General features: G+C 35.2%; 1 protein-coding gene across 1 annotated transcript in view; it reads left to right on the top strand.

Annotated features, from left to right (window-relative positions):
- The window catches only part of LOC114655655 (ribosomal protein S6 kinase beta-1), a 68,983-nt gene that overhangs the window by 17,888 nt on the left and 28,584 nt on the right, over positions 1–22,511 (top strand). The window contains exons 2-5 of the mRNA XM_028806787.2: positions 2,019–2,062; positions 10,001–10,121; positions 10,936–11,004; positions 15,139–15,286. Coding sequence (XP_028662620.1) covers positions 2,019–2,062; positions 10,001–10,121; positions 10,936–11,004; positions 15,139–15,286 — 382 coding nt within the window. The remainder of the gene's footprint in view (positions 1–2,018; positions 2,063–10,000; positions 10,122–10,935; positions 11,005–15,138; positions 15,287–22,511) is intronic.

The following is a 22,511-nucleotide window of genomic DNA, read 5'->3' as shown; positions in this document are numbered from 1 at the left end:
CCATAACAAGACAGAGATGACAGTTCCGTCTCACAATTAAAAGAATGCAAACATATCTTCCTCTTCAAAGGAGTGCGCGTCAGGAGCAGATAATGTCAGAGAGAGAGACAGAAAAAAGCAAACAATCAGAATGACTAATTTGTGCCCTTAACTGAACTTTCTAACATAATTGATCATGCTGCACTTATGTTTCTTCTTTTGACCTTTGTGTTGTCAATCCAGAAATAGGATTTGCTTTATTTTTCCTAAGATCATAGGAGCAGTTGATTTGATTATATACATATGAACAGATTAGTTTTCCTAAGTATACTTGTTAACATTTTGCTCAACTTATTTTAAAAATGTCTATTATTGAAGTGGTATCATAATGATTATATAGATGTGGTAGAAAGTGAGTTTACAACTTATTTTTAAAACTTGTTGTCATTTTAAAGTTTGTTTGCCATTTATTGTCTAGTAGTTTTTTCATTTAAAATAATATATTCTAAAACATAAAAAAAAAAGCAAATCTAAAAATGTAATTCTCAAAAACAGCCATGTTTCCTGTGTACTATTGATTCATTCATTTTATACCTCCTTATGCTAGTATAAGCTGAACAATAAGTACAAGCAATGTAAATTTCTTATTTAAGTTAACCATCCACTGTGGCATGGTGCTGAATTTGCAGTATTAAAACAGTAAAAAAAAAATCATTAATTAGAGACCGGAACTGGCCTCTAAATTGAAACTGGTTTAAGCAAAAACCATCCGCTGCATTAGTACACCTGGGAATAAGGGATGATGGGTATTTGTTCCAGCCATATAACTGATGGTGCCTTCATATGCTCTGGTTTCCTGTGACCCTAAATTGGGTTAGGCTATTATGGAAATTGGAGGAATGAAAAGCTTAGTTATAGATGAAGAAATCTAAGTCATGTGATGTTGAACCCAGTGCCATTTCAGTAATAACTGGTCAGAGTGCTGTGTCATATGAAAAGCATATTCATTACACTGCTTTTGTCTACCTGCTATTTCATGTGACAAGCAAGCAGTTATTTTTCAACCTTATCAGCATTTCCAGCTGTATATCTAATTTAACTTGTTGAATCTGTTCAATTTATCTTAGATGTGACTACTATTAAATCATTTATGTTGTCAAAATATTGAAGCCAGCACCAATATCTTTTATTTGGTCTTTTAATTAACCCTTTAAACCCAGCCTTATTTTGGGCAGTTTTCTGGTGCTTTGATTTAAGTGGCTATAACTTAATCATCCTTCACTCAATATTCATGTCCCTCCTACCCACCTCAAAATAAAATGCATGTATATTTACATTTAAGCAGTGTTTAACTGCCAGTATTAATTAATTGAATCAGTGTTTTAAGAATATGCATGTTTTTGTTAGGCAAATGTTGAAAACTACTTTTTTAAATTACTTTGTTTCTGATTAGTACAGAAGAAATTAAACAATATGACCGCGTGTAATTAAGAAGTATTTTATTTTCTTTAATGCCATATGTAGATAGATAGATACTTTATTAATCCCAAGGGGAAATTCAAAAATGTATTATGGGTAAATATTTTCTTTAAAAATTGTATTAGTTAAATGTGTATTTTAAGGGTATTTATTTTAGTATTTTTATGTTCACTGAACAGCAAGCCTACAGAATTTTGTTTTGTTAATCAAAAATGTACAGGTAAAACCTGTGGTCTACAGTTTAATTATAAAATAACACTTTTAATATAGAATACTTGTATAAAGTTTATCCCCGTCTAGTTGTGCAGGAGTTTGGTGCAAAAGGTTTTTAAAGAGATTAAAAAAAAATCTGAATCTGTATCAGAATTGACCAATCCACTAAAAAAATAAAAAGTTATCCCTACTGTCTGGTAAGTTCTTCTGAACACATACTGTATATACATAACAGTAATTGCCTTTTTATTGTCCACTCATATAGTAGTGTTTCGTGTTGTGTTTTTTGGCTTCACAAATAGATATTTTCTATTAATGATGACATGTTTCTGTTTATTTTGTTCCAGATTCAGTATGGTGACTACATGGATCATGGCAGCAGCTATGAATTGTAAGTCTTTTATTTGTGCTTGATCTGTGATTTCTGTGAGTTAAGTACCTGTTTAGTTTCACACAGGTTCCCTCAAAGATGGAGCTACCACTTGTTATCATCTCACAATATGGAAGCATGCAGTCACATTGATTATTAGAAGATAAATATTGGAAGTTTAGATATTTATTCAAATACTTTTTTGAAGTACTTATTTAAGTAATTTGTGGGTGGAATGTCCCTTTTTGTCACTGAATTTATATTTTTGTTTGTACTTTATGTTAATGTTTCATTATTTTAGTTTTTTTTATTATTTTAGGAATTTTTTTTTAATATTGTTAATAAAGCAACCAAAGTTATTATAAAAATGTATCTAATCTAGGGTTGTCATTTAGAGTTGACTATGATGTTATTTAATATACACACCAAATATGAATTATCCATTAAGCAGTTTGTATTTGGTATTTTAATACAGACATCGGCAAATTTGAAAAAAGAAAGAAGAACACGAAACTCACAATTATAAATGGCACCAATCATTGTTTATACTGTATTTAACAATCAGACTTTGCTTTTAAGTTTTGATTCAACAGAATATTCCAAATAATAACACCAATGAAAATGGCATAGACAAAAATGACAGAACTATTAACCTAATATTTTGTTTGCTCAGCCTTTAGAGGCAATCACTGTAAACAAGCGATGCCTATAGCTCTCAGCAAGACGTCTGCAGCCATCCACAGGCAGTTTGTCCCTCTCTTCCTGAACAAACTGCTCCAGCTGTGTCAGGTTTCAAGTGTGCCTTCTCCAGACTGCACATTTCAGTTTTTTCTATAGATGCTGAATAGGATTCAAATCAGAGCTCATAGAAGGCCATTTGAGAATTGTCCAATGTTTTGTTCTTAGCCATTCTTGGATGCATTTAGCTTTCTTTTACTGGGCAGTATAGTTCGCTCCAGAATGTCTTAGTCTTGAGATTCATTGTTCCCTGCACAGACTCAAGACACCTCATGCCAGACACAGCAAAGCAGCACCAAAACTTAACTGAGCCTCCTCTATGTTTCACAATAGGTATGGTGTTCTTTTTTTTGACAGCTTCGTTTTTTTTATATGTGGACCTAGAGCCAAAAAACTCCAGTTTTGTCTCATCTGCCCAAAATACATTCTCCCAGAAGCATTGTGGCAGGTCAATGTGCATTTTTGCAAATTTCAGTCTGCCTTTTTAATATTTTTCTTTCGGCAGTAGAGTCCTCCTGGGTCTGCTTTCATTGAGCCCACTGTCACTCAAAAAGTGACAAAGGGTGCATTCAGCCAGTGATGGACCTTGACTTTGGAGTTTGGCTTGTATCACTTTAGAAGTTGTCATTGGCTTTTTGTCTACCTTCCTCACTGTCCTTGTGACCATTCTGGGAACGATTTTCCTCTTACAGCCATAGCCTGGGAGGTTGGCTGCAGTCCCATGGACCTTAAACATTCTAATTAAATTTGCAGTTGTTTCACAGGAATATCAAGCTGCTTGGAGATGGTTTTATAGCATTTGCCTTTAACATGCTTGTCTGTAATTTTCTTTCTCATCTCCTCAGACATGTCCTTTGCTTTCTGTGGTCCATGTTCAGTGTGGGGAAACACAACGATACCAAACAGCAGAGTGACTCCTGTTCTACTGTTAAACAGGCTGAATGACCGATTGCGTAATTGGAGACAGGTGTAATACTAAATAAAGAAAACATCTAGTTTGAAAAATCACTCTAATCCAGTTATTTATCATTTTTTCTATAGGTACCAACAAATGTTTCCAGGCCATTTTAGAATATCTTTGTAGAATAAGCAATACTTTTATTTTTTTTGCAACTTGCTTTGCTTTACTCAACATGTCAAAGGCATGCAGGTATACATGAAACAGTTGTTTTTCATCTGATAACTTTATTATATATAATAGCACTTCTCTATGAGCTATAAGGGTACCAACAAATTTGTGTCTCTCTCTCTCTCTCTCTCTCTCTCTCATACATATATATATATAATATATATATATATATATATATATATATATATAATATACTGTAAAAGTATTAACCAGGCCAAGAAAATTACATTTAAAGCTAGTTATGTGGGCAATTATTGTCATTGATCATAAAAAGTATTTAAATATTAGAAGAATAACAAATAAACACTTGATATAATAAAAAGTAACAAGAATGTCATGTGTTTTCACAGACAACTTGGTACCACACAAGGCAGCTAGAACAACATGTCTGGGTCCTAAATGTCTCCTCAAATTATTCTTAGCCACTCTGTATGTTTGTTAAATTCCACCAGCACACCGGCCTCTGATTAACGATGTAGGCTGAGCTAAACTAGGCCTGCTACTGGGGTGTTATTTTTCAAATAAATGGTTGTACTGGATGGTACCCACCAATAGTGGGAACCATCAAGGAGAGGTTTGGAAATAGCAAATGTAACAAATTTGAATAAAATAACATCACAGTTTTGTATACACTATGCTATAGTGGAAATCACTTCTGTAACCGCAATGTTAAAAAAAGTCTGATCCCTAATGCTGACAATCTTAACAATTTTCAGCCTATTCTCTCACCTTTTCTGTCAAATGTTCTTGCGTGTGTTGTAGCCTCCTAATTCACAAATTACTTAACTTCTAATAAATTGATGGAACCCTTCTGTGTGGCTTCTGAGCACTAAGCAGTTGTGAATCTGCTCCGCTTCATGTAACCAATGATTTGCTTTTGACAACAGACTTCTGGACAAACCATCATATTAATTCTATTAGACCCCAGTGCAGCATTTGGCACTGTCAGACGTGACATTCTACTGTCCACAATGGAGAACACGCTGGGTATTTCTGGCACTGCTCTCCAGTGGTTTAAGTCCTATCTGACTGATAGGCAAGAGTTTGTTAGTCTTGGCAACAGCAGGTCCAGCACAGCGCCAGTCATACAAGGAGTTCCTCGGGATTCTGTCATTGGTCCTCTGCTCTTCTTTATCTATATGCTTCCCCTTGACAATATTATTCGTAGCTTTGGACTGGGTTGTCATTTTTATGCAGATGATACTCGGCTCTACTTCAATGTTAAAAGTGAAACTTCATAAGAGCTTTCTCAGCTCACAATTTGCCCCCGTAAAATTAAAACCTGGATGGAGCTTAACTCTTTAAAATTAAATTGCAAATGAAACTGAACTTCTGCAAATTGGCACTAATGTGCAACTTAATAAAATGACCGTCTTTCAGTCACTCTAAACAATGATCTCATCAGACCTACCTGTACTGTAAAGAATCTTGGTGTCATTTTTGATTCCTCCCTTTCTTATTCCACCCACATAAACCATATTAAGAATCTTTCATACTTTCACCTCCGTAACATAGCACGTGTTCACTCATTCCTCTCCTTTTCTAATGCTAAGAAGCTTGTCCATGATATTATCACATCCCACATCAATTACTGTAACTCCCTACTTGCAGGTGCCCCTTCTAATCTTATATCACAGCTCCATTTGATTCAAAACTCAGCTGTAAGAGTCTTGACACGAATCGGCAACAATGAGCACATAACAACCACCCTGCTTCGCCTTCACTGGCACCCTGTGTCTTACATGATTGAATATAAAATTCTATTAGTAACCTACAAAGCTTTAAATAACCTTGCACCAGACTATATCAGTGACCTTCTCCATCGTTATGCTCCTGTTTGTCCACAAAGTTCTTCTGATCTGACAATCTTGTTGTGCCTTACACTAACCTGCACTTTATGGGTGACAGGTCCTTCAGCTCGATCGCACCATGACTTTGGAATGACCTCCCTAAATTAATTGGATCAGCTGACTCAAACCATTCTTTTAAAATCAACTTAAAACTCAATTATTCAGGAAAGAGTTTAACTTATCCTAACATTCTGCCCCAATACTGATGCGCTGTGCAAGAAAGGACAAAGCCGGTTATACTTCCTTAGAAGGCTGGCTTCCTTCAACATCTGCAATAAGATGCTGCAGATGTTCTATCAAACAGTTGTGGCGAGCGCCCTCTTCTACGCAGTGGTGTGCTGGGGAGGCAGCATTAAGAGGAAAGACGCCTCACGCCTGGACAAACTGGTGAGGAAGGCAGGCTCTATTGTTGGCATGGAGCTGGACAGTTTAACATCTGTAGCAGAGCGAAGGGCGCTCAGCAGGCTTCTATCAATTATGGAGAATCCACTGCATCCATTAAATAATGTCATCTCCAGACAGAAGAGCAGCTTCAGCGACAGACTGCTGTCACTGTCCTGCTCCACAGACAGATTGAGGAGATCGTTCCTCCCCCAAACTATGCGACTCTTTAATTCCACCAGGGGGGGTAAACGTTAATATTTAACATTATACATAGTTACTGTCTGTTTTTTTCACCTGTATTATTATCATTCTTTAATATTATTTATTGTATCAGTATGCTGCTGCTGAAGAATGTGAATTTCCCATTGGGATTAATAAAGTATCTATCTATCTATCTATCTATCTATCTATCTTTCAATTTACCTCTCTGTCCAGATGCTCAGGGTAATTTGTCTGTGTGTTATATCACAAATTATGTGATTTGGGCTTTTCTTCTAGTATTGAATTTAGTATTTTACTTCGGTTTATTGTCTTTTATTTGATGCTTTGTATATCCTGTATGTATCTGTTTTCTATGTGTTTTCTATGCAGGAAATATTTGTATCCAATGTTACCTATTTCTTTCTGTGTTTTCCGAGACTCTGTGAAGCGCATTGAGCGTGGGAAAGTTGCTGTGTAAATAAAACCTATTATTTTTATTATTATTAAAACGTAGACCTGACAGGCTTGATGAAGTTAAGAAACATTTCTTCTGGAAAGGCAGTAAGCACAAGAGACTATAGTACATGAAAGACAATAAAGCATGGCGTGACAACCTGTAGAAGAATATCTTACAGAGCAGTGAGTCTAAATTTGAAATGTTTGGTTTACAAAGATGCTAATATGTCAGAAAAGTATTGGCAAAGAAATATATTGGGGCCTGTCTGCAGGCTTCTGCGAAGCACAATGACATCTCTGTTATGGTACAGGAGTGCATTTCAGCCAGCAATATAGGGAATCATTCTGTACCTTCTAGAAAACATTTTACTGGCAAAAATGTAATCTTTCAGCATGACATCCCCAGTCACACTGCAGACATAAGTAGGATCTATCAAGAGAGGAAGTCTGCAGATGGAACCCAAATAATAAGAAGTTGACCATCTCTGACCCCCATCCTCAACATACTTGAAGCTGTGTGGATAGGGATGAGAGCAAAATGAAGGTGAAGTTGAATTGAAGAGCTATGAAATATACTGGAAGAAATTACCACAGGACTACTTAAAATACAGCAGTCTATCAAAGCATTTTGTTTCAGTTTTGCAGTCTAAAATACTGACTTGTATTAAAAACGCATTTCTTTTTACTTTTTTTTGTATCCTTGTTTGTATTTTTTATAATGTAATATAGTGATTTTTCCCAAGCAATTACATGATTACTATCCCGATAACTAGCTTTGAAAGTGATTTTCTTCAGTGACCCAAGAGCATAGCACAGTGCTGAATGCATATGACAGGATGGTATTTCAGAATAATTATGCATGTATTTGAAAGGTCATTCTAGTTTGCAAATGGACAATAAAAAACATAAAAGCAAATTGAATTATGTTTCATCCAACATTGCGTATACAGTACAAAATTATATTTCAGATGTAACTTTAGAGCCAAGAGGCAAAAACTTCCATTAAAGACATTGACAGGAAAATCAGTGTTGCTGAGCAGGTGTGTATTTAGACATCAGAAAGACAAAGTAATAAACATTGTTGGTGTGTCTGAATTTAGTCCAAGTGTATACTAAAAGCTGGCTAGTTATGCCTTTTGGATTTAAAATCTGTATTTAGACTTGGATATAGTGCTTCAAAAACAGCAGAAACCAACTGCATTGTTTGTCATTTTTCTCCACCTGCAGGCTCCATGTTACTTGAATATAGACATCTTGCAGTTCCACTTCATGTCAGTGGATGTTGCTGTATAAATCTCTTCTCTGTTGAATTCATGCATTTAGAAGCTTGTTGTCAGCATTGCAAAGACTGACTCATTGATAGCCAGCAAAGAAAAGGATAGGAAAAATCAAAAAGTGGCGTGTACGTTTCACATAAAAAGTGATGGATAAACTAATGGTTGTCAAAGTCTAGCCTTGACCTCAGTTTATTCCCTTTGTAATGTGCTTAAAGAGAAATGGGGTCATATTTTACTTTATTCACCTATACTTTCTGCTTTCTTTTTCTTTTGTTGTTGGGAGTGCTGTGTAACATTCAAATACAACTTCCTGAATTTTTTATTTTTTTTATTTTATTGTAATCATTCCATAAAAATAGATCAATTTTTACAAAAAAAAAGGATTGAAAACAAATCAACTCCCACCCCTGAGAAAGAGAGCATGGCCAACGGAGTAAAACTTAAAGCTAGTAAAAATAAATGAGTTTAATAGGTGGATAAAGATAAATGGAGAAGAAAAAGAAATGGGAACTTCCTGAATTTTAACTGCCTAACACCATATAAGCAATTAATAAATGCTTATAAAGCTATCAGATATCAACTTTATGAAAAATATAATATGTAGTATATTATGAAAAGATGACAACATCACATTTGCATTCCAGTGGGGGGGGGGGGGGGGAAATGTTGTACTTTTGCTATACAGACAAAACAATCTTTGTCACCTCCAAACATCTGCTACTTTCTGCACAAGTGGAGACAGTAGCTGCATCATTCCAAAATTGGAAAACGTAACTGCAGACTCAGTTAGTCATAGTATGCACATCATTATTTTGTCTTCACACTTGCCTAGCAGAATACATTGAGTATGTTCAATAAATGCAAAAATGTTTCATTTACTTAGTCTGGTGCTTATTGAACTGTCTTACGCTCACAGGAGTAGTTATTCAATATATTTTTATTACACCCCACGTGTAATAGTGCACCAATACTTATGTTCATACCACTAACTTCATACCCTTTTCTATTCTAGGTACATTTTTAGGCTTTAGTATCAACAAAGGTATATAGGAAGCCAAGCATCTGGAAACTTTTAGTTTATTCGGACTAAGCTTTGAAAACAACATTCTGTAAAACAAGGTCCATATGTTTCTTTGAGCATATTTTAAACTGATAGTTTGTGTGATTAATTTTCAAGGCATGCAAAATCTCAATAAAATGTGCTTTTGTTGTCTTTATTAAATGGTGTGGACAGTATGAATAACGTTAATTGATTTAAAAAAAACAATGACATTATTAGAGTGAAGCATATATTGTACCATAAGGAGCGAAACTATTGCATTTGCATCTGGTATCTGTTTTAATGCAAATAGAATGATGTTGAAAATATTGCTGCTCTTGTGACAACTTGTTAGTTTTTTGTCATTCTCATTTCATCTTTTTCATGAAAGTAATTAAATTTGTAGCAAAAGGATTATAAGCAGTTCGTATTTGCTGTGCTTACAAGTTAGAAATTACAGAGAAAGCAAGCATTTTATTTGTATCTAGCTTGTGTTTCTATAACTGTGCACTCTTAGTATAGACATTTCATCAAATTATTGTATGGAGCTTCCATTTTTGCATTTAAAAATGAGTATAACACCAATTTTAGATTTGAGGCATTGCAAGACTGAAAAAAAAAACATTTCATTTTTGTGCATATTATTTTTGTCTGTACTGTAAAGATAATGTTTCATGTTTCTCAAACTGCATAGTCCTTGGTCAAAGTTGCTTACAGCTCCATGGCATTTATTTGTTTTACATTTTAGAATCCTACTTGTTATATTAAAAGTTGGTTTGAAAAGTGGATTTTCAGACAAATGTATTTTTCTGGTCAGGTCTGATTTATTTGTTTTTCTTAAACTTGTTCTCGATTTTATACTTTTCTTCCTTATTTTTTTTTAAGCGATATGGAACACTGTGAAAAATTTGAAATCTCTGAGAACAGTGTTAACAAAGGAACGGAGAAAATTCGTCCAGAATGTTTTGAGTTGCTTCGTGTCTTAGGAAAAGGTGGTTACGGAAAGGTAAACATTTTTTCATTCCCTGTACTTCTTTGTTACTAAAGAACAGTCTAGAACATTACTCACATGACTTTATCTCCCTTCATTTATATTTATATAAAACATTTGCAGGTTGTTAAATTTCTATTTTCTTTGGCCCCTTTTGAGTGGACTGGCACTCTGTTCATTATTAGCTTCTGCCTTACTCCCAGTATTGCAGGGATTGACCCCAGTGGGTGTCTTGCTTAGAAAAAGGAAGGATGGATATAGACTAAAAAGAAATGGTTTACAATATTTTTTCCTGTTTGGAAAACCTCATTGTTAATGTAACTGTTGTTGGCGATATTTCTGAATGTAAAATAACTTTTCATTAGTTGCTTCAAAGTAATCTTAGTTTGATTATATGCAACAGCATAGTCTCAGCATTAAAGTACTCCAAAATGAGTAAATGTGTGAGTTTTAACACTTAAAAATGTGAGGGCTGTAAATGTCTTAAGGGAGAGCAAAAACAGCACAACTGTAATTTAAATGGATCACAGAATGTAATGAAACAGTGGGAGGTATGGCCATTTTACATTTTTGTGAAACGCCACAAGAAAATAGTGTCTCTTTCCCTCTTACTCTTCTTTAAGTGGTATTTTCTTATAGATACGGTTTAATTGGAACTTCTGTTGATGCTTATTTTATAAAATATATTGACTATCAAAAGAAGAAATTTCAGTTCCATGTAAAAGTGTCATCTTTTATTGAAGTTCTCAATATTTTAGTGAAACTACAGCAAACATGAATATGAAAATGTTTTCTAATTTTAGCCTTCCGTATTCTAATTATTTTCCAGGTTTTCCAAGTCAGAAAAGTGACTGGGGCCAATTCTGGGAAGATATTTGCAATGAAGGTTTTAAAAAAGGTACAAGTTAGTGAGATTTTTTGTAAATAATTGTAAAAGATCCAGGTGTAAAAATAAGCTTATTTTGAATTGACAGATTTTATACAGTATTTGCCATTTTATGTTTAACAAACTCCCTAGTATTTTTCTGGTAGACAACAATATGTTGTGTTATTCCATTAATTATGCTTTTGAAATAGATGGACACACAACTAGAAAATTCAAAGCAATGTCTGGAAAACTTGAAAAATAAAAGAAGAATACTCACCTATATGAAATACACTTCATGCTGAAAAATAATTTATGTGAACACAATACTACATGTAAATTCTTTCTTTTTTCTAATTTTATTTGTAATATACAAATACTTCCCAAACTCTGCCTGTAGTTTTCATTTTTTTTTTTATTCTTTTAATAAAATTCTAGAAGAGTGTTTAAACACCATGTACATTATCAAATACAGAGTAAGCACAGTGACTGGTTTCCTGTATTTTTTTTTCTCCAAATTTTTAAACTAGAAACTTCGTATCAGTGATTAAATTATGATTCAGTCAACTGACACACAAAATAATAGTTATAATGTACTGAATTAAATATGCCTTAATGTTTATTTTGTGTATATGAAATGTTGATGAATTGTTTTAAATATTAAAATGTTCAATTTAGTCTTAAAAGTGTTACTGAACTTTTGTGTCAGTTCCGTGTTAATAAGCTTTATGAATTAAACACTATGCTCATTTCCCTTACAATTTTTTTATTATTATGTATAGAAAAGGAGGTAGTTGAGAAAAAAAAATAGTTTACAGTATAAAACAACTTTGTAACAAAAATTGATGCTTAAAAGAACTTTTATAAACAGATTATTTCTATTTTGTTAGCAGATATTTTTTTCATATTTTCTAAGCTCTTCAAGGCAAAATTAAAACAGCAAAATAATTAATTTTAGCTGACTCTTTTAAAAGATTTTTTTTAAAGATCATTCAAGCAGTGAAATATTGCAGTCCATATAGCGAGGATTAGTCATTACAATTTTATAAAGAAGTTTAAAAAGAACTTCATGAAAATAGAGCAAAATACATTTTAAAAAGCAACATCTTAATTGCAGTTGCTCCATGTAAAGAAATATAACTTTTAATTCTATGTGTTTTGCTTTTGATAGCTATGGAAAAAAATGTAAGAGGGGTATTATTATTTTTATTTTTTTAAATCTCCCTTTAACTGTGGCACATACTGTACAAAAGCTAGTTAAAGCAGTTTTTTTTGTCTTTTCTTTTCATGTCATGTTACACGTAACCCCTGCTTGTTTTAAACACCATTAGTCAACAAGGGAGTGGTATTGCTTGGTCTATAGCTTAAAATAATGCTTAGGTACACAACCTGTATTAGGGCACATCTCTCTCGTGTTTAGTAAGGTATAAGTACTATTTGAAGTACAGACTGCAGCAGTGGTACACAGTATTGGTGAAGCCATACCACTGTGCAGCTAGTGCATTCTGAATAATTAACTGTGGTCTTTCATGGAGTGTTGCCAATACAGGCTCTGGCTCTGTTAATCCTGAACTCAATAAGCAGGTTACTAAATGGGATGGATGGATATTACTGATAGGTAGATAAATAGATACTTTATTAATCCCAAGGGGAAATTCACAATTCACTGTGTATATTTAATAGCAATGTACATTACATTCAAACATATTCTTATCTCTTTTGCTCAGTGTAGTATACATAATAACAGAGTACAGTATATGAGGTTCAGCAGTTTACAGAGAGCAGGAGCTTTGCTTTTTTATGAGTGAGGATCCAATGCCAGTCAGCTTATAGTTCACATTTAGGAAAAAATAAGTCTAGTGAGGACTGCAGATCTTACTTGGTACAAGTTTGTTGTGTTTAAAATTTTATTTTTAAGTAGAAATAACATTATTCATTAGCTGCAAATATAGGATAATTTCAGAAGCTGCAGAACAGTTAAATTAAATTGTATTCTTATTCACTCAACTGATCGGCTGGAAGAGATTCCTCACAATCTAAAATTCCCTTTGAAGTCATGTTGACATATTTGAGGAAGTATATTTTTGGTTGTAACAAATCATGGCTTATACTTTAAAATCATGTTGTACGAATGTATAACTGCCATTTGTATGAAGTTCAGTGGGAATAACTTTTGTTTTAGCATAAAAATAATTTGAATTCATTACATAGCTTTTATTTTGAAATCTTTTGCTTGTGGGGTCCATTTACTACCTGAAAGAAAAGTTAGATTGTCCTTATATTTGTATCTAGCTGGGGCAGGACTTCTGTTTCTATATGTAACAAGGAGTGCTTAGTAATGCCACTCCGTCTCTGATCGCGCCAAACTGCACACAATATACATTTCCTTTATGACTGAATTTGAAAGGTGGTATAGGTTGTTGTCCTCCTTGTATTGATCAACATTCTGAAGTCTGCCTTTCTAGAAGACAGATTGATGAAATTTTCTATGATTGCTTGCAGAAGCCTGAATGTCTGGTCATTTATCTGACCCATACAACTTAACCCCTTGGTGTAACAACCTAATGTTTTCTAAAATTGGGAGGGACGTCATTTTATCTGCATTAACAGATTCTTATTGAATCTTAGGTGTAGCAATTGAGAATTATTCTGCTTCTATAGCAGGTATTTGATTTCAGAACGATTTTGGCTGCCATAATCTACTTTGGAGAGTTATTGAAGGTAAAGGAAAGAGAAGGAACATGTATTTTTATTTCTGCAGTTTTAAGGTGAAGTCATTTGAAACATATTGCATTTATTGGGCTGACATTTTCAGTTGTCACTTAAATTGCTTAGATGTAACTTCTTAGAAACTAACATTAGCTGAATGAAGTTTATGGTTGAAATGGACAAAATGAATTTGTTCTGCATGATAAAGAAGAAGCTTCAAAAGCAATTTTTAATTGTGGCATTTATGCAAACCAGTTTTGACTGTAAAAATGGGCAAAACTAATTCAATCTTTTCTATCTACAGTAGTAATATGTACATGGAAAAAGCCTGGTTTCATTGCTATTTCTAAACAAACAAGGCTGCATTGTTGTGCCAGGCCAAACAAGAATCTAAAGATATAATTGTTAAACATTTTTCTTTTCTCTTACATGAGAATGTGAAAAATGAGTTTATGTAAATGGCCTTGTGTTCATTAAATGGGAATTTATGAATAACAGCCAAGGTAAAATTACAAAATGATAGTAATAGCTATGCCTCTAAAATATAACAAACATTCTTGAAAAAATAGATTAATTAATATCTACATAGTTAAAAGAAAAATAACTTGAAGCACCAATAGGATGCCTTCATAGTCCATGTACAGCATCTTTGGTAGGGAAAAATTGGTCACTGTACCAGTAATCTGCTCAGACAAATAAGGGTTCTTTTAGATAAGTCGCTACTGCTTTATATAAAGTCCATGAACAGAACTGCATTCATAAGAATTACTTATGAATGCTTTGAAATTACTTTGCCAGTGTGAGAAAAAACCCACATATGATGCATAACTAGATATTAAACAGTGTAAGACATTAAGCTTTATGCAAAAATCATCAGAAGGACTTGAAGTTGTGCATGCCACCTCAGTGGACCCCAGCTGGTTCACCCGTTAATGGGATGAGAGGGATTGAAGTTGCGCCTTTTTGCAAAACTTTGGAAAAAATGTGAGTCAGCAATGTAGGCACATGGAGTTCCATTTGTATCCAATCTCGAGGTTGCTAATCATGAATATGATAATATTTTTGAATTATGATTCTTTATCAGAAGTCCTACCTCTCCAAGAGCCTCTCACAGAAATTTAAAATCACAAAACTTCAAACATAACCAGGTGAGGGATCAATTTAGACCATTTCAAGGTCAGTGATTATGAATGTGATGTTATTGTTGATTTTTGATCATTTACTGGGATCTTGCCCTCTATGGACCTTTTATTAAATAGCATGAAACGACACAATTCTATTACAATCAAAAATATTTAGACTTTAATATTTCAGTTATTTGATACAATTATTCTAGTTTATGTGTTTCTCAACCTCATGTAGTAAAGTAAATCACTACATTTCTTATAAACCCCCAGAATTAGGGCAGCTTACACTAATTCATACTTTTGAAATTTTGTATTTGTTTGTATTAAACAGGCAATGATTGTGCGAAATGCAAAGGACACTGCTCATACTAAAGCTGAGCGCAACATTCTTGAGGAAGTGAAGCATCCCTTTATCGTGGACCTCATATATGCTTTTCAAACTGGAGGCAAACTTTACCTCATCCTGGAGTATCTGAGTGGTCAGTAAGAAAAATATTTGGAAATGTTTGTTTTCATTTTTTCTGTATGAAGTAAATTAAATGTGCATTGAAACACGCAGTTTAAAATCAGGGTTCTACTTGTTTATATATAATTCAATTTTATATACCAGTTGCAAATGTAGAAAAGCTACATCTAAATCATCAGTACAGTGCAGTATACAGCACAATACAGGCATTTTGGACTAAATAAGAAATTTCTTGACCAGAAATTTGAACGAGAGCATGGATATTTAATAAAACATTACTAATTTGATAGCATAGCATAGATCATAAATGATGGTGGTGTAAGCAACCTTTATATATATATATATATATATATATATATATATATATATATATATATATATATATATATATATATATATATATATAATAATGAATGTATCTATTACAATATATTATATAAAATAAAAATATTATTTTAAAGCTATAATGAACTTTGTCAGAAATTGAACAAGTTTATAAATAGTGAAAATGCTAAGTAAAAGTAGATGTTTTACATATTTCAAATAACAATTTTACAGTTTATATTAAAATATCCCAGTGTTCCCCAGCAGTTGAAGTCCACCGCTCACAGCTCCAGGAGTTGAGTTCAGATCCTGTAATGGATTGGCACCCTGTTGTACACTGGTCCCTGCTTTACACCCAACAGTTCAGGTGCAGGCACTGGCTTCAGATCCCCATTACACTATATTATAAAAGAAAGTTCAGAAGATGAACAGATGGATAGTTAATATGCTTTATGTGATAGATGAAGTGTGTATCATATGCAAGAATGTTTCTTTGCTGAAGTAATTATCTAATGTGTATAATATCCAACCTAATACTAGCAAATTTAAAATAAAAATTAAAATGTAATTTTGCCTTTTATCGTCACTTGTTTGTGGTAGTTATTTTGCAAGTGGCGGTTGTTATTTAGACGGCTGCACCTCATGTTTGCCTACATTTGATCTGAATTCTTTAATGCATTTCAGTGTTATTCTTCATCCGTGGCCAGTGAATCTAGTTTCTGAACCTGCTTTATCCAGAGCAGTATTGCTGGAAGCTGGAGCTAAACCTGCATGCTTCAGGGACATAACAAGAAATTACCTCTTAATAGGATGCATTCCACCTTTGAATACACTCACGCACACATCCAAACTCACCCATACTGTTGCAATTTATAGTCCCTTTCCTTTTCTAACTGATTTTATGTGTGTGTATATTCTCTAAACAGATGTATTCATTGATTGCTAAAACTAACAAACGGTCCAAATGCTGTTGCTATAGCATGACTAATGCAAGAGTAATTCTTTGATTCTCAGTAGAATCTTTCTTTAAAACTTAGTCGCCATAAACCAATAAAAACAAACAGTGAAATGTCAATGAAAGTTTGAAAACTGAAAGAAACAAAGAATTCAGTCAAACACCTATTTATTTTGCATCAAACTCTTTGAATGAAAAACATCTTCCGTTGATGAAAGGAAGAGTATAAGTACTTTGAAGAAACTACAAAACATCAAATGCTGAAGAATTTATTAGGTACTTCTTAAATGCAAAAGTAAATTATGACAATCTACTGTTTGCAAACAAGCTTTACATCTGAATCATAAAAGACCACTTTGCACAAATGTTAAAAGTATGAAGGTCAGATTACTTTGCTAAAAATGCCACATTAAAGTGTAAAGGCAACCGTAACAAACTGATAACACACAAGAAATTGCATCATGGGTTGCCTATAGCAGTGACTGTAAAATTTAAGAATGACTTCAGAAGTGTAAAGAAACCAGTTGCATGCTGTTGTACAGGAAAATGCGTTTAATCTTATTAGCAGGCATTTTATTGGCCCGGTTTGGGCCCAATCAGTCTTCAAATTTAAATACAATTAAATGTGAATTTCACTTGATGAAAAGGTTAGTCAAATCACAAACTTTCCAAAATACACAGTAATTGAAAAGAGCTAGTGCAAAGGATTTTACAAAGTGTACCAAAAGAATAAACAAAAATGTTTCTACATACAGTATGTTTGCAGTTACCACAAGATTTACACTTACATTATGTACCCTAAGTTCTTGTCTATAAGCCGGACTCATGTATTAGCCGGAGACCAAAAATCATACGAATTTTTAAAATAAAATCGTATCATAGATAAGCCGGACTCATGGATAAGCCGAACGTACTATAACCTATAACTAATAGAAGGGAGGGAGGTCAGTGGTCTCACTCGCGCCCATTTAATTTCTTTAAGGGGGGAGAGAGTGTGAGATATTGCCGTCTCTCTCACTCCCCGCATGGCGCGGTTGGAGCGGCCGGAGCGCGTTCTTTCTGCTCTGGGCGTCGCCGAGTCAACACGAGCGCGCAGCGGTCATTTAAATTGTGATTTTATATGTAAGCATATTTAAATATATATCGCGGATTTCTGCGGACAATGGGTCTTTTAATTTCTGGTACATGCTTCCTCAGTTGGTTTGCCCAGTTGATTTCATACAAGGGACGCTATTGGCAGATGGCTGAGAAGCTACCCAGCTTACTGTTCTCTCTCTCTTGCGCTGACTATCTGTGATCCTGACGTGTGGGGATTGAGCAGGGGGGCTGTTTGCACACCTAGACGATACGGACGCTCGTCTAAAAATGCTGAAAGATTATCTTCACGTTGCTATCTTTTGTAAAGCTGATTCCTGAAAAGACATGCTGCACAGTGCTTCGCATACTTAAAAGCTCGAAGGGCAAGTATTGATTTTTGACTGAAAAACAAACTCTCCCTCTCTCTCTCTTTGTCTGCTCCTGACGGAGGGGGTGTGAGCTGCCGCCTTCAACAGCTTTGTGCCGCGGTGCTTCGCATACTTAAAAGCCAAACAGACATATTGATTTGTTTGCTTCACTCCTTTGAAGAGGAAGATATGTTTGCATTCTTTTAATTGTGAGACGGAACTGTCATCTCTGTCTTGTCACGGAGCACAGTTTAAACTTTTGAAAAAGAGACAAATGTTTGTTTGCAGTGTTTGAATAACGTTCCTGTCTCTCTACAACCTCCTGTGTTTCTGCGCAAATCTGTGACCCAAGCATGACAATATAAAAATAACCATATAAACATATGGTTTCTACTTCGCGGATATTCTTATTTCGCGGGTGGCTCTGGAACGCAACCCCCGCGATGGATGTATAAGCCGGACTTATGTATAAGCCGATATTCTATTTTTTCATTTTCACAACTTTTTTCCTTAGATAAGCCGCGGCTTATTGACAAGAACTTAGGGTACTTTCCCTAATCCTTAATTTTTGAACATTCTCATATTAATTAATTGTACACTTAAGTAGAAATGATGACTTTGTTTCTGTAATAAATAATACAGGATACTGCATTAAATTATTCTTTCTGTTCTACTACTTCCTGTTTTTGAACTAATATTGCTGATACAAAAAATTAAGAGGCATGGGGGGTATTTTTCGTACGTCGCTTAAACCATCCGAGATCAGGTGCCTCATCTTGGATGAGTAAATGCCAGTGAAACTCATCCAGATAAGTCGGTTTTTCAAACGCAGCTGTGTATTAGATTAGTGTAGCTGGATCTAATCATACGAGATGAATGCGCGCGCGCCGGCGCTGAGTGAAAAGCCCATATATATTGAGTCTAGAAAACATGATCAGCAAGTATTTGATAGGCTGTAACAAAATGATGAAAGAACGGGCGCATTTTTTTTTCCACACATGCGGCGCAAGACCTTTTATTCGAAGGACATGAAGAATTTCAAGATTTAATATGCACAAGGGGTAACACTGCAAAAGCAGCCCAAACCAGAAAAGACGGCTGGCAAAAAGTGGCCGTCAAATTAAACGCTAAGTAGTGTGCATTGTACTTACTGAATGCAGCGTTTCATTTCCTATGTGTCAGATTAATTATTATTTAATATGTCATAATTCCAGATCAAACGTGAGCACAAGGAGAACATGGGAACAGGTTAAAGTGAAGTACAAGAATATACTTCAAACTGGTAAATATTGGTATATAACTATTTAAAGAATTGTTGACATAAAGAATCATATATAATATAAAAAAACATTAATTTTAAAGCTAATAAGGAGGCAGACAAGCAAAAAACAGGTGGAGGTCCACGCGGTCCAGACCTAACCCCTGCAGAAGAGTTGGCTCTCCAGCAAAATGCCCATCGCCCTGTTTCTGAGGGCATTCCAGGGGGAAGCTCCTCCTCAGAACCATGTGGCAGGATGCAGTGGTCACTTCATTTCAGGTAAAGGATGGTCATTGCATATATTTGTCCTCAATGTGTGCCATAGGTATGTTCCATATAGCCCTCTTTTTTGTTGGGTCAGTTGTAGGGAATGTCATATCCCTTGAACCTGTGTCTGACCAACGAGATATTTGATGAAGACACTGTGTCTGATTATTCATCAGGAGGAGAGGTACATTTTCCAAATAATGTTTGATCAAACTTCACTCTGATCAGTCCCATGTGCCCCAATCACATTTGGAAATCCTTGGTAATGAGAATGTTAGGCTGATTGTGGGATTCTTTATGGAACTGTGGGTGTTTTTGCCTGTGTATTACCTACCTGCAATGGCATGATACGCCTCTTTTATTGTCTGCACACGCAGGTGTCCAGGAAACACAATGAAAACCCGAAGGAAATGTTTCAGAGCCAAACAGACTTCACGAATTGCCTGGCAAACTGCACTTTTCGATAGATGTTCCGCATCGCCTACAGCAGGGGTCTGCAACCTTCACTATCAAAAGAGCCATTTTGCCCCCCCTCTTCCTCCAAAGAAAAATAGTCTGGAGCCGCAAAACATAACACAGCTTATAAACTTTTAAAAGTTGTAATCTTTTTTTAGATTTTACATGTTACAACCACGGAATACAACAAACAGAAGTGCAGTGTGCATGTGTAAGGCTACTTTGAAATAAATTAAAGTGAACTATGCAGGCCTATTTGGGTCCTTCCTATACCTGTGTAAAATTAAAATAAAAACTAGCCCACTTTAATATAAATAAAACATTTAGCTGTAGCTTAGCAGCTTTAAAAAAGTAAACATTAAATTCCATTTCAGTGTGCTGAATCAACTGAAGCACCTGAACATACAAAAAACCTACATCAGCTCCGGGTCCGAAATGAATGTGTTTTGTTTTTCTGAAAAATAATAGCTTATTAAATGCTATTGTTGTCACCTGTTTAAAGTGACTTCTGTTTCTGAAGTTCGCTGCTGATCATCTCTATGTCGGGGCTGTACAATGTGACTTTGACCTTCACACAGGACTGCAGGCTCTCATGTGTGAGGCAGGAGCGATATTTGGACTTTATGAAGTTCATGCTTGAGAAAACTTGCTCACTTAAGTATGTTGAGCCAAAGATGGACAGGACTCCAAATGCATATTTTTTCATGTTCATGTACGTTTCGGGAATGGCACTCCATGTGTCGAAAACAAATTTGTCGGCTTTGGGGAGGTTTTCAATATCACTCCATTTGTGCTCTTTAGCAAGAGTAGCCTTCTGACGGGTGACTTCTTCAAGATCCGCTGTCAGGCATTTGAACTTGGACACCCATTAATCTTTATCTGCTATGTCGTCTAGTTCAATTTCTAGATCGGGCTTACTCCTGTGAATGCGGATGTGTTCAGCAGGGATAGGTCGATGTCCACGGGTGTGACAGGGAAGGAGAGAGTGTGTGTTTTTCCTTTCTGAACTCACTGAATCTTTCTCTAAATGCAGCTTGCATTTTCTGAACAATTTCCCGTTTGATTTTAAAGTCGGAGAATAGATGCTCTAATATTTTTATGAACGATTCTTTCATGTATTCTCCGTCTGTGAACGGCTTACCCCTCCTTACGATCTCTTGAGCTGCCACAAAACTAGCAGCTGTAGTTGACTGTGTAGAAGTGATCCACTTTTTGAAAGTATGTTTGCTCTGTTCAGCTTTCTGTTGCAGTTCTGAAATTGCTGTCTTTCGCTTATCTTCACTTGGGTATTTTTCAGTGAATGCTGAGAGCTTGTTTTGAAAATGTCTTTCAACGTTACATTTTTTGTTGTTCGATAATTTATCGCCACATATTAAGCACACCGGTAAGCCAGCGTCGTTGGCGGTGAAGGCAAATGCTTCTGTCCACGCAGAATTAAACTCTCTCAATTAGATGTTAAAATGTATAACAGTAGTAGTAGTAGTAAATAAACATATATATATATATATATATATATATATATATATATATATATATATATATATAAAAATACAAGTTAAATTAAGAAATAGCCGTTATTCATTTTCATGGTTTTTATTTTTTTGTCAAGGCCAAAGGGAGCCACTGCAAGGAGGCTGAAGAGCCGCATGTGGCTCCAGAGCCGCGGGTTGCCGACCCCTGGCCTACAGTATATAAAAAAAGTGCCCCTTGCAAGAAACCTCAAAGCAATGCATACTGTCTGTGTGGTTGTGAGAGCCCGACTTCGCCGAGTTTGACTTCGAATATACGGAGCTAATAAATCTTTGAGGTACAATATTCCCCCTCTGCTACAGAACAGAATTTCCTCCGGGAGCAATAAGGGATCTTCCCGATCGCGCAAAACCCTCTCTATATGAAAATCTCTTCGTATAATTTGCGCACCAATATCAATTGGTCGCTCATTCATGAACGGCGAAGCCATGACTGGATGACTTCCACGCACCGTCACTGATCACGTGTGTAAACTAATCCTTGTTTACGCAGAACAAACCTGCTCCGAGCAGGTTTGCGGATTAGGATGTGTTGCTATGACAACACTTCCAGCAAGAGTTTCAAAAAACCGACAGATCCAGGATCAGGCCAAATCGTCAACAATTACATCCGGCTAAGCGAGTAATCCACGTACGAAAAATACGGTCAGGCAATTCGTAAAGTCTGTTTGGCTCTGAAAGATTTCCTTCAGGTTTTCATTGTGTTTCCTGGACACCTGCGTGTGCAGACAAAAGAGGCATTGCAGGTAGGTAATACACAGGCTAAAACACCCACAGTTCCATAAAGAATCTCACAATCAGCCTAACATTCTCATTACCAGGATTTCCTAATGTGATTGGGACACATGGGACTGATCAGAGTGGAGTTTGATCAAACGTTATTTGGCAAATGTACCTCTCCTCCTGATGAATAGTTAGACACAGTGTCTTCATCAAATATTTGACCTTAGTCAATATCTCGTTGGTCAGACACAGGTTCAAGGGATATGACATTCCCTGCAACT

Source organism: Erpetoichthys calabaricus, chromosome 8 (genome assembly GCF_900747795.2).
Source record: "Erpetoichthys calabaricus chromosome 8, fErpCal1.3, whole genome shotgun sequence".
In the NCBI taxonomy this organism is placed as follows: Eukaryota; Metazoa; Chordata; class Cladistia; order Polypteriformes; family Polypteridae; genus Erpetoichthys; species Erpetoichthys calabaricus.
The sequence above is the reverse complement of the archived record's forward strand: the minus strand, read 5'-3'. Positions and strand labels throughout refer to the sequence as shown.